Source organism: Candoia aspera, chromosome 4 (assembly GCF_035149785.1).
Source record: "Candoia aspera isolate rCanAsp1 chromosome 4, rCanAsp1.hap2, whole genome shotgun sequence".
Lineage (NCBI taxonomy): Eukaryota > Metazoa > Chordata > Lepidosauria > Squamata > Boidae > Candoia > Candoia aspera.
The window spans coordinates 103,458,504-103,471,836 of record NC_086156.1 but is presented as its reverse complement, the minus strand read 5'-3'; the positions used below and the strand labels follow the sequence as shown (position 1 = coordinate 103,471,836).

The 13,333-nt window shown below is 48.5% G+C and overlaps 1 protein-coding gene across 3 annotated transcripts in view; it reads left to right on the top strand.

Annotated features, from left to right (window-relative positions):
- FBXL19 (F-box and leucine rich repeat protein 19) overlaps positions 1 to 6,408 on the top strand; it is a 31,406-nt gene extending 24,998 nt beyond the window's left edge. For all 3 annotated transcript variants that reach the window (XM_063301437.1, XM_063301434.1, XM_063301436.1), the window contains one exon: positions 1,442 to 6,408. In XM_063301437.1, coding sequence (XP_063157507.1) covers positions 1,442 to 1,659 — 218 coding nt within the window. In that variant the 3' untranslated portion in view covers positions 1,660 to 6,408. The remainder of the gene's footprint in view (positions 1 to 1,441) is intronic.
- The last annotated feature ends 6,925 nt before the right edge of the window (positions 6,409 to 13,333 follow it).

Below are 13,333 nucleotides of genomic sequence, written 5' to 3'. Positions count from 1 at the left end.
AACCATATTGTCAGTTTTACAGCTGTTCGACGGTGGCCTTCTCTTCTCCACCCTTTGTGGTTTGGGAGATGTGGTATGAGTTCAGTTCCCTGGATCAGAGGAGGAAGCATGGAAACCTGTTCAGTTTTCAGCATCACTTTGCCTCTCTGATGTAACATCAGTCAGGGATCGCACAGCCTCTGAATAGCATTTGGGGAGCGGAGTCCAAAACCTAGGTAGAACCAGGAGAAAAGTGGGCAGCGTCAGGAGAAAAATGTTTAATTTCATTTCAGTGAATCAAAAAGAAGTATCGTGAGTATGACGACTTCCTGATTAACAATGGCCAGGCTGAAAATTCTCTGCCCGGCTGAAAATTACAAGTTGGTGGCCACTTTTGAAGCTCTGGGAACAGGATGTCATGCTGGGGTTTGGGGTTCCACCCCCCTGGTATAAGCTGTAAGAGTAACTTGCTACTTGTGCTGTGTTTGGTGGCACTGACGTGAGAAAATACCGCCTCAAGTCACTGCTGTGTTTTGTGAGTCTCTTCATCCTTCTCTGGTTCTTGGAAGCAAGAAAGTCACTTCTCATTATTGGCCATGAGGCCTCCTTCCCTGTTCACTCGAAGTCCTGTGTTATGATCTATGACTGGGCCATAAGGTTATGCCTGGCACTTTACAGTGTCCCACAGGGCAGCTCCCTGTCTCCGTGAGATTATTAATCTATGATTAGATCATTTGTGGTCCCTGGGGGTGGGGGTGGGGGGCTTCCTATCTCCAAGTAGATAGCAAGTCCATCCTAAGGCCCTAAATCAGCTTTTCTCAACCTTTGGACCCTGGAGGAACCCTTGAAATATTTTTCAGGCCTCGGGGAACCCCTGCACCGTCAGGCTCAAATATAGGCCAGAAGTCACAAAATTACTATATTCATTTCATGGGTAGGCCTGTATATAGGCATCCACAGTTTTAGTTTTTAAACTAAAAATAAAGAATGAAAGTTACCTCTTTAATGTGAAGTTTTAAATAAATCATGATCTCTCAGGGAACCCCCAGTGACCTCCTGCGGAACCCTAGGGTGCCACAGAACCCTGATGGAGAAACTCTGTTCTAAATGATGGTATCATCTTGTGTTTTCCATTCGTTTCCCTGCCTCCGCCCCACACCCTGTGGACTGCATGTTTTTCAGTAACATGCTATGGAATCTTTCACTTGCATTTCTGTAACAATTACTTGATCACTGTTTAGCCGCCATGACATTGTGCCACCCACTGCCTACGTTCCGAAGAACTTGCCTGTTGTTAATTTGTTTTGGGTGAATCGTCTCTCCCCCTCTTAAGAGTAGGCCCAATTCCTGCTCGGTGTCCGGTGCCAGGCCCTGTCTCCCCATGGCAGGACCTGATCAAGCCCGCGCTTTCTCGTGGCCTCAGAACAGGACCAAGGTCATTCTTCCTGTCCTTTTCTCACAGGATGTAACCGGCTGACGGACCAGTGTCTGCCCCTTTTCCGCCGCTGTCCACGCCTCTCCCGAATTGACCTGCGTTCCTGTCACCACATCACGACGGAGGCCTGTGCCCGATTTGCCGAGGACTCGGTCTCCAACAGCGGTGCCGTCCCCCCCGCCCCCGGTGCATCATCACCTCCTTTTCGTTGCCCCGAGGAGAAATTGCTGCTGAAGGACAGCTAATACTCGCCCTGGGGTGGAGGCGCAGAAAGACTCAGCTTCACCAATCCGACCGTTGGACACGGACTCTGAGAGAACCTTTTTACTTAAAGCCATGCACTGAACCAGAGTGGCATCTCCACCCCCTTACTTGTGCAGCAAAGAGGTGCGGGGGTTGTGCCGCTTCCCCAGGTCTGGCCTGCCGAGGGCCAGGTGGCCTTTTGCTCCATCCACTTGTTCCTGGACAACCGCGGAGTAAGTGGGGTCCGAGGTAGCCTTGTCGCTTTACAATGCTGGGGAAATGCGTATTCCTCCCACCATGCACTGCGTCGTCCCCTTCTCCCCCCCCACCTCCAAATGTCCCTCTGTGCCGCAATTGGTACACCTCGCTCTCGGGGTAGCGGGGGGCGGGGGCGGGTTGACATTCAGCCTTGAAATGCTGGCTCAGAAGGAAGGCAGCTTCTTTTATGGGGTCGGATATAATTACGTTTTTCTTGCCCCATCCCTCGCCCAATGCAAATGTGCACTCCAACCTCATCAGTCCCCCCACATGCTGCCTTGATGATTTTTAAAGGGTGTGTGCGCGTGTGTGCGTGTGTGTGTGCATGCTCGTCTGCCTGTCCCTTGCCCAGCCATCCCTCCCAACTCTGCATAGGCAGTGTGGTTTTCCAAGGGGGCCAAGGAGGAACCAGGCAGCTGATTTCTAGATTCCCTGCCCTGCCTTTTCCCACCATGTACCTGCCAGAGTTCTCTCCCGCCTTCGCTGCTGTCTCTTTCCCACTGCAGTGGATTGTCCTTGGAACTGGCACATCCATTTGAGCTGCTTCCTGCATCTGTGCCCTTTGTACGCAAAACTGCCTCCCCACCCACTAGCTGCAGACCAGAAATCATCTCTACAGGTATCCTTCCCTTTGATTTTCTTCTCCTCCCTCTCCCTCCCAGCTGATCCCAGGATGCAGCCGAGGCCTCCTGTGGATGCAGCCCTGCCAAACGTTGACCCGTGTGCCTCACGGGATGCCCACTCTGTGAAACTCATGTGCTGCATTCTGTGTGCACGGTGTACCTGCTGCTGTCGTGTTTACCCACTAAATCCACACACGCATGCTCTCACAAGCCACATGTATGGACAGAGTCCCTGACCAAGCATTAGTCCTCTCCTTATTTGCCAGGTCACGTTCCATCCCACATACATGTCTCCGTGTACGTCTTTGCTGCTTTTGTCCAGTGTGGACCGCAAGTGGGGGAATGGGCTTTTGTTCGTGGACCAGAGGGATGAGACCTAATACTGTTCTGCCTTTCCATCCAAAAGGAAGGAGTAAACTGGCATCTCCTGCCTCACTTGGCCTCAGGACCCTTCGGTGAGGAAAGGCCTTAGAAATCTCTCTCCCCCCTCCCTCCCTCGTCACTTGGGGAACACACCTGCCTTTGCTCCCCCACCTGGAAGCATTACGCTCTACAGTATCCTATCAGGTCCCTGGGCTGTTCGTGGAGGAAATTCCCCCAGGCTGTTTTCACCCCACCTTGGCAGGCTGGTCAGGCGGTGCAGCTCTTTTAACTCTGTTGCCCCAGCTTTTGTGCCCACCACTTTGCCCCAAAGCTTCCCTGTTCCTTCCCAGCACATCCGAGGAGCTTTCTTGGATTCATCCTCAGAAGCACCCATCCTTCCTTCCCCTTCCCATGGCATGACCACCCCTCTTCAAAGGACGTTGGTTTTCTGCTTCGCTCTTGGATGTTGTGTGAGGCTCTGCATTTTTAACAAACCCATTTCTCCTCCTCCTCCCTTCTAAAAACTCCTTTTCAACTCTGGACAGACACAAGCCCCGCCACCCACCCTCCCAGCTTCTTACACCAATCCTCTCCCTCCTTTGCTTGGTTTTATTCTTTTGGTCCATAAGCTTTAATAGCCACTCTGGGGGCAGAGGGAGCAGGGGGCTGTGATCCTTCCCCACAGTGCCAACTGTGGTTGAGCTGGAGTCAGCCGGGCCTTCTCTTAACTCTGGCTGCTCTCCGCCACCGAATCTCAAACTTGAACCCTGTCCAGCTGTTCGGGTATGCGTGTGTGTGCTTGAGTATGCGTGCATGTGGGATCCCCCCCACCCCGTTTTTCTTTTAAAGGTGGGGGGAGAGAAATACTGTAGAAAAGAAAAGTGGTGCAAAACGAATGTCCTGGACCGAGGCTGGGCCCGCCATCGTCGGTCATTTTTGCTCCTTCTGCTTGGAGGCGGGAGCACGTGGTAAATGCTGCTCCCCATCCCTTCGGCCACATTCGTCTTTGGGGTCAGGTGGGGACTCGCTGTCTCTCAAAGGTGCCCAATTCTGTCCATTTTGCTTTCACTGTCTTTTATTTCTTCTCTTCCTCCTCCCCAGCATCCCATTTTGCTTTCCTCTTGTCTGGCTAGCAATGGCCTAGATTGGATTGGGGAAGAGCAGCAAAGAAATAGGAAAATCTCTCGTTCATCCAGTCTAGAATCCTCCTCTCTTGCTACAACGGTTTTTCAGAAGCCCGTCTTTTCTCCCTTCCTCTTCCTCTCTTTCCCTCCCTCTCTTTCTGTCTCCTCCCTCACCCTGTCTGTCACCCTTCCCGCCCGGTGCTTCATCTGGATTTTCAGATGGCACCAGACACGCATCGCCCTTCTGTGTGTGTGGGGAAGGGGAGGGTGGCTCGAGACTGGTTTTCAATTTGGTCACATAACTTTTTTTTTCTTTTAATATATACTTGAACGTTCATTTATTACTAAAGCATTACTTGAAAAAAAAAAACGCAGCGATAGCTTGTGGAATCGGAGGCGAGGTTTTCGGTGTTGGGTTGTTGTTTTTTAACGGTTCTGTTGGGTGCTTTTTTTTATTGTTTTAAGAAAATTGGTTTTGTTGTTTCTTTTTTTATTTTATTTTTTAATTTGTCGGATTAAAGAAAGTCCTTCCCTCTCACTCCATTAACCAAAGAGGGCCAAGGTATCTTAATTTTCCCTCCTCCACCCCCATTTCTGGAGGATTTTTTTTCACTCCCGCAGAGGAGTTATCTCCTTCTGCCACACCTCAGAAACTCTTATGAAGCAAGTATTAAACCATTTTGAGGAGGGGAGGGAAGGCTTTCAGGCCAAGTTTGGGTGGAAGTATTGTACATTTGAGGGAGGGTGTCAGTGGGCCTCTTCCAAATCCTACGGCACAGCAGAAATATGTACTGTATGGCCTGCCCTCGATTCAGTGGTCCTGTCCTGACCCCTTTCACACACTCCATGGTTCAGACAAGGAAAATGGGTTTCTTTCCAACACAGCCAACCTCCTCCTTGGCTTTGGGTCTCCACTCTTCATTTCTCCTTCCTATAAAAGGAGATGTATACACTAAGAGGGAAGAGCCATCTAGCTTTGGGTGGGGGCTTCCTGTGGGAGAGCAGTAAAGGTAATAGAAAAGGAAGAGTGGGAGGAGAATCACACGCTGTGTGCCATGGTGACCCTCCCACCCTCCGCTTTTCCTTCTCAAAAGAGAGTGGCAATGGCCAAGGAAGTGCTCTTTTCAAGCATATCTTTTGGGGTTTGTTTATTTTTTTACCATTGTTTTTAATGGATGTTTTAACTATTAAAGAAAAGAAAGAAAAGAAAAATACCTCAGGTTTAAAAAGAAATGGTGAAGAGTGAGAGGGGAAAACATGGGAATGCCATTCCAGGGTTGCATTACTCTAGAGCAGCATTTCTCAACCTTGGCAACTTTAAGATGGGTGGACTTGAACTCCCAGAATTCCCCAGCTAGCACAGCTGGTCACCCTAACCCTAACCCTCTTCCCTCTTAGTGTATACATCTCCTTTTACAGGAAGGAGAAATGAAGAGTAGAGACCCAAAGCAGAGCTGGCTGGGGAATTCTGGGAGTTGAAGTCCACCCATCTTAAAGCTGCCAAGGTTGAGAAACGCTGCTCTAGACTGCTGCTTTAGGGTCTGTACATGTGGGGCAGGAAGCCCACTGGACCAGTGTGGAGAGGCATCCATGGCTTGGTGCTAGATTTGGGTGGAGATAGATACAAGTGATTGCCCTCCCTTCCATCGCCCTAACCCTCAACTCAGTTTTCCTCACCCATTATCACTCCAAAGACAGATGCTTGCGTCCCTGTGCAGGCCTGTCTCTCAATCCCAATGGAGCATGGAAAAGGAACATGGAGAAACATCTTCAGTGTCCCCCCACCCCACCCCAAGATGTAGCCTCCTATAAAATATTCCAAGACCACCTTCAACCTTGAGCCTCAGATGTGTTGAAGTCTACATCTCAGTATCCTCAACCAGCATGTTTGTTGGCTGCAAGTGATAGGCATTGTGGTCCACCATCCCTAGAGAAGATCCAGTTGGGTAAGGCTAAGCTAGGCCATAGGTCTCCCTGACCCACAGAAACACACGCACAAACACGCACAGACATCTCCCCAATTTAGTGGACCAAAGCTGTATTTCCACCACCACCATCTCCCACCGACCCAATTCTTCATCCTTTGGCTACAACTTTAATCTTGCATATGCCCACATTTCTCCTCCTCGCCTATAAATTGAGACAAAGACAGCTGGGGATGGGGGAGAAAGCAAGGGGGTGAAACAATTTAAATGTAAAAATCCAGTTTGGAGCGATGTGTCTTCGCGATGTTGGTCCTGCACATCTCCATCCTGGCCCCTTGGGACTCTTCAGGTGGGGAGGGGGGGGGACGTGAGACCAGGTTCCAATCTGAATTTCAGGGGTTCTATTATTGTATAATAACTGTTTGCTATATAAACAAAAAAAATCAAAAAAAGGAAATGTGTTTTGATCTTAAAAGCCTGTTTTTCATTATTCCCTCTCCCCCCCCCCACTTTACACACACACACCCCATGCACATTCAAGCGTATCTTCAGTTTTATCTCCTTGCAAAAGAAATGTTGTGAATAAAAAAATGTTTCAGGGGGGATGTTAATTTTTTTTTTTTTTTTTTTACTTTTTGATGGGTTCTATTTTATATTTTCTGGAAATATTTTTTTATAAACTCTTCTTTTGGTTTTTTCAAAGGTTTTATTTTGTTTTTCTTTTCTGTTACTGTTAGCATGCTGCCCTGAGGGTTCTGGTCCTGGAGCAATGGAGCAGGGGGTGCCTTTGATCAGAATTAAAATGGGAGGAAAGCCTTAGGTGTGAATCAGCAACCTGACTCTTCAAGGAGCGCTTCTGTTAGATTTCTGTAGTAGTGGCCATTTGCAGGAAGGGTCAAAATCTGAGATTAAATGATTCTAGCATTCTTCATACTGTATTTGCACCCAAATCAGGCACTTCCCAAGGGAAGTTCGAAAGAAGAGGACAAGAAGATACCAGCCCTTGTTTTGGACTAAATTTTCATCTTGAAAAGAGCCAAGGATGATGGACAGAGTCTCCTTCCATTGTCCATTTTCTCACCACAGCCCTCGGAGGTAGATTGGGGTGAGGGTTGCTACTGCAACGTAGCTCAATTCATTGGCACCCAAGCACGCCTCTCTCAATTCTACATGCTGGATGAGTTCACATGAGTAGCCCATCCATGTGTTAACCATTAGTCAAACCTGATTTTCTGGATTGGCATAACAGTGAATCAAAAAGCAGTAACAGCAGGATTTGCTCTACCCTAGGCTGTGATTAGTTCGAGGTGAGAAAATTTAACCAGTATCACAGACTTGGTTAGATTGTGCGCAGCAACGCCCTGCACTTAGTTCGTGATCTGATCCCATAAATAAAGTGTCTGAGATCCAAAGACCTGATTAGGTTCCCCAAAGGACACAGGACTATTTTACTGACATTTTCACTCTTCTCCGCTCCCCGCCCTTTGAATTAGCCAAGCCCTTACTGGAAAATGAAAAGCCCTTGCATGTTCATGGTGAGGCCAGTTTCTGATCGCTTTCATCTTTGTCCCAGCACTGAGAGAGTCCAGAGGATTAACGAAAGGGCCTTGAGGCTGAGTGCCACTTGCCCAGATTCACTAAGAATGTTTGGAGCTCACCTGAAATTTGAATTAGCAAAGCCTGGTTTGAGCTGTTTCACTGCCACCCACCCTAACTGCAGCCTGTATTGATCAAGACTGAGAACAGGTGGTGCTGTTCAGGCCAACCAGATGGTAATGGCTGCAACTGTGCTAAAACCCGAGATTCCAGTTGAAAGGGATCAAAAAAGCACGTTATAGCAATAATCCGATTTTAATTTCTCATTATTAGTTATGCCATGCTTTGGCGAGGCTGGCTTTATTACTATCATTTTCAATCGTCCTTAACGTTTGAGATGGAGAGCATCATGTTCAAGATACGGGTAGGATGATAGGTACAAGAAAAAGTATTTAATTTATCCCGCCAGAAGGCTGGAGGGCGGTATTAGGCAAAATAAAAGGAACATCCAGTGCCCCACATTGTCAGTAGATCTGTGTCAATCCTTCCAAAGAAGTGTTCCGCGATGGGTAGGAGCATGTACAAAGTACCTTTCCTTGAATTATTAAAGCAGCTACCGCCTTTTCCCAGCTCATGGTCCTGCTTTGTAAGATGCTCCTCTGCATGTGTGTCCAAAGACTTGTTTCCAATCCATTGCACAGCACTTCTTGGGAGAGATTTGTGTGGCTCTAATGCATAACTTATAAGCAGCGATCCTTCTCAAGTCAATCTGGAGATGTGGATACCTGTTCTGGTGCTAATTTTGAACAGGGCTGGATCAGATGTGTTCAAAGTACAGTATTTGCTTCTCCCCCAAGTTAAGGCACATAGGACTCAAAGCTAGTTAAGCTGGGCCCACTTAAGACTTAGCCAAAGAGGAGGATGTGAGAACCCTTCTATTCTGGTTTGTAATGCTGCCCTGGTAACAAAGGAACCACAATCTGGCTCAGCACAGGGCAATGCTCCCTCTACTTGGCAATACAATTCCTATAGAACAATTTGCTACCATTTCACGAAACTCAGAATCAGCTCCCGAGCTGGCTGCCTCACTCTGCCTAATGCTAGAGCCAGCATAGAGTCAATCTGTTTAACCCTTTCCCTCGGTCCTGCCACTGGCTGAGAAGGATTCTGATGGCAATTGAATGCCTTGGTGGTGGTGGTGATGAGAACAACTCAAATGGAGAATTATCGCAGAGGAGTTTCTTCATCCCTCAAGGAGGAAGTAGAGGCAGAAGGTCTTTTGGGGGGCGGGGGGGCTAGGAAGGAAAACTAAAAAAAAAGTCAGAGGTGGCATAGCTTTCTAATTGTCAGAGGCACTTGTTTCCTTTGCTACATCAGATTGGTGCCCTATCAGAACAAGACAAGGGTCTTTTGGTGACAAGCTACAAGCCAATGGTGGTGTCTGGGAGACCTGACTTTGTAGGATGAGGTTCTAGGAGCCTGCTCAAATGAGGTATGAACTAATGTAGCTTTGTAGAAGAGGGCATACTTTGCAGCAAAAGGTCCTAGGTTCAGTTTCTGTTAATGCCCAGGTCGGATGGAGAAGAGTTCTTTCTGAAACCTTGCTGAGATGCCACCTCCCTGTCTCGACAATACTGAGCCTAACGGACAAGAAGGTCTGGTTGTCTTGGAGGCAGCTTACTCTTCCTGAAGTCTCCATCATGCACCTATTTTCATGAGTAATGGTTGAACTTGTGCCCCAAGTCTAGTTCTTTCTTCCCACATTTTCTGTGAAGTTTCCAAGTGGTAGGAAAAACCACCAAGAGTCATGTGGGCCTCTCAAGGCAAACACACTTATGAAGGCCTAATCTTCATGGAAGGCTGTCCATCCCATCAATTGCATGAATATTGGCCTGACTGAGATCTTCTCTCAGGATCCCATCCTAGATTTCTGGTTAAGTAGATGGCAATCAGTGAAGTATTATATCAGAATGAATTTGTTAGTCTTATATAAGGAGTCTGCAAGATTCCTGGTTGCTTTAACCAAATTCAGATCCCTCTAAGGTAGCCACTGGTTTTCTTCTGTGTTGACTCCCTTCTCCTCAACCCAGGTCTCCAAGAAACATTGGTCTTCAGCAAGGCTGAGCAACCAAGATGACTAATAGATGCAGGAAAGATCCAGGAGCTCTCTGGATCTAGCTGCCACTGGGGCCAGATGAAAGCCAGTACGGTAGAGGGGTGAAAGGGTTGGACCAAGTCCAACCCAAGTCCACCCTCAGCCATGGGCCAGTCACTCTCAGTCCAACCACCTTCTCTGGTGGTTGTTCTGGGAGAAAACAGGAGGAGGGAGCTGTATGTCTGCTGCTTTAGGCTTTTGAATAAAAGGTGGGGTTACAGATTGATCAAGAAGGTGGGGGGTGGTGCCCATTTGGATGAGAGCTGACATAAATACATGTCTCATGCCTAAAAAGACCACCAGGGGATAGTAAGTAACTAGTTCTATTTTATATTGGGACTCATCAGACTCACGTAGCCAGATCTTTCTCTGAGGCTCAAATCTGGCTATATACGTCTGATAAGTCCCAGTAGGAAACTGGTTACATACTGCCTCCTGGTTTTCTTATAAGTCAAAAAAAAAGCCCACACAGGATGTATGCTGTATGAAAAATAGAGAAATTTCACTATCCACCCCACTCCAAGATGGAAGTCATGTATAACCTTGTACGTGGGGACATGACATAATGTAACATCTGTATCTCTCTGCTCTGACAGCTTAGGGAAGGTGTATCTACCATTCTGATAGACTGCTCATGCCTGTTTCTATTAAAGGTACAAAGTGAGATGTGCAATTCATTAGAAATTCATTGCTGGGGGGGGACATTGGCAAGTATTAACTGACCTTCCTGAGCCTGTATAGGTAGTCCTTGCTTAATGACCACAATTGGGAACAGACTTTTGATTGCTAAGTGAAGCAGTCATTAAGCGAATCTGACCCAATTTTACTTTTTTGCGGTGGTCATTAAATGAATCACTGCAGGTGTTAAGTGAACCACATGGTTGTTAAGTGAATCATGGGGTTCCCCATTGATTTTACTTACCAGGAGCCAGCTGGGAAGGTCAAAACTGGTGATCGCATGACCACATGATGCTGGGATGGTCATAAATGCAAACTGGTTGCCAAGCGCCTGAATCGTGATCACGTGACTCTGGGCATGCAGGAACAGTCGTAAGTGTGAGGATCAGTCGTAAGCACTATCATAAGTATGAACCATCACTAAACAAATGGTTGTTAAGCGAGGACTACCTGTAGAAGGCAGCTTCTTCTAAGTTCCCTGCAGTTCCCATTTTTGCCACAGGGGAGCAGTCACAGTTTGAAATTGATCTGTTGTTTCAAGTTTAATTCAGACCTGAGATTTTGAAAGCTCTTGATTTACCTCATTTCAGTCCATGCACAGAGACATTCCTCCCTTCCACTGAACTTGATTTCTTCAATTTGTTCCCCCCCCCATTCATTTGTGTTTTCTAATTTTCTCCCCTTTTTTTCCTCCTCCTCCTCTCCCAGATAGGATTCCCCCATTGGCCTGGTTTAGATTACAAATGAAAGCCTGATAAAACACTGAAATGGCAGAGAAAGGTGCTTTATTGGACCCAGAGGGTGGATTTCCACGGTTTTAAGGCTCCCCCATGTGAGAAACTCCCTGCCAATGGAAAACTGTTTCTACTGCAACCTCCCCAGCCAGATGCCCTAAAAGTGTTCAACTGCCACACCCAGAATCTTCGGCCAGCTTGGTTGCACTATCCACAGGGAGAGGGTCAGAAAAGTCAAGATGATGGCTGCAATCACATGATCAAAGCCCCATCCCTGTTTACACGTCACGTGATGGACGTAAAAGGAGTGGTGGGGGCTTTGGTCACATGGTTGTGGCTGCCCTTTTGACTTTTTTGACTCCTTCCCGTGGACACCCCTGGCCAGAGAAGAGATGCAGGATTCTGTGAGCTCATCTCCAGCTATTGAAACAAAAACAGCCAAATGTGAAAGAAGCATTTGAGAATTCTAACAGCAGTCAAAAGCATCCGCAGAGAAGAAGGAAAGATTTTACTTAGGGGTGGGCAAGAGGTTTCCAAGTTGATGCATTTCAGTCCCAAACTGGAGTTCGCTCTCACTGCAACCTTGGAAGAACAGAAGGACCACCGCCTGCTTAGGTTTTTCATCTTGAAATGCTGTACACGCTTCTAGTTTTAAGAGGTCTCAACAGGTGGCCATGACTAATGATGGTCTGTTTAGGCTCAGAAGCTACATAGGGCCGATGTAGCTAACACTCGGATGGGAGACCACCAAGGAATCACTGAAATATTGAAATATTTCATTGAAATATCCAAGAAAAAGACAAACCACTTCCCTGTTGCTGCCCAAAACACCTACATGGTTGTAGCCATGAAGTTGCTAAGAGCCAAACTCAACTCAGAGATGTGGCCTTTTCCTCTAACCAGAGTTCAGTGAATGGCTTGACCCCAAAATCATGGTAAAATAATTCAAACAATATTAATCTAATCACAGAGAATTCCCAAAGTCATGCTGTATATTTCTAGACATTTGACTGGTTTAAATGCACTATACCAGTGTTTTTTAACCTTGGCAAGTTTCAGATGCCAAGGTTGGGGAATTCTGGGGAATTCTGGGAGTTGACATCCACACATCTTAAACTTGCCAGGGTTGACAAAACACTGCACTATTCCCACCAAGAACTCAACCAGGTGTTTCGCCATTTAAAATCAACATTGCACCCGCTTCTGAATAAATCTTTTATTTGGTTAGCTAGAATTGGACACAACTGAATGGATGAAAAAAAAATGTTTTGCTAGCTCTGAAATATGCATGTTGAAAATCAGGTCTGCACTCCTATTATCATCTGGGAGTAATCCTCTTTGGACTCAAGTGCCCTACTTCTGAGTAGATCTGCATACGTAGTTCACATCTGTGGGCTGGGCACCTTTGGAATTTGGGGGGCAACAGCTCCCCTAATTCCCAGCACAGTCACCAGGTTGGAGGAGGCACCACCCAGGGCTGATGCCATAGTGCAGTACTTCCCACATGGATCCCGCTGATTTTCTGCTTGCATTTAGTCAAGGTGTGAAACTGGTAAAGCTCTTCAGAAATAGGGGTGGGGGGGCACTGCCTACATCCGGATGGTGTGTTTTTTGGTTGGCTTCGGGTTTACTTCCTGGGTTGGCCTACAGCCTGGTGGATCCCTGGGATCACCTGGTGGCCTCCCATCCGAGTCCCCACCAGGCTCCGGCCTGCTCAGCCTCCCAGCCCAGGGTTGCTCATCGCCTGCACGTTGGCCATTTCCAGCTAGCGCTGGACTGGGGCAAAGGATCCCCACGTCGCAGCGGAGAAGCGGCCTTCGAGGCTCGCCGCCGCCGCTTCCCCTTTAAGCCACAAAGCACTTCTCGCTGCTTCTCCCCGCCCGCCCCGTCTGTCAGTCCGCCCTGCCTCCCTCCCACGCCCCTCCCAGCAGCGCAGCCGCCCGTGCGCGAATCGCAACTTTTGCTCCGGCGCCGCGCCGCGTCCGGGCTCTCCCGGGCTGCGCTTCCCTTGGCGGAGCCTCCCCGCTCTCCCCGCCGGTCCTCGAGCGCTCTCCGCCGGCCCCGATCCCCCGGGGTCTCCCCCATTCGCCCTCGGCTGCCCGCCCCGCCGCCCCTCCCCGCGCTCGCTTCTGGCCTCGCCCGGCTGGCGCCCGCCGCCCGGGAACCCCGCGTCTCTCCTCGTCCGCCCCCAGCCCCGCGGCGCTCGCTTCCCCGCGGCGGGCAGAGGCGGGGGCGCCCGTGCCTGCAGCCCCGCGCAGCTCGCCAGCCGCCGCCCGCCCT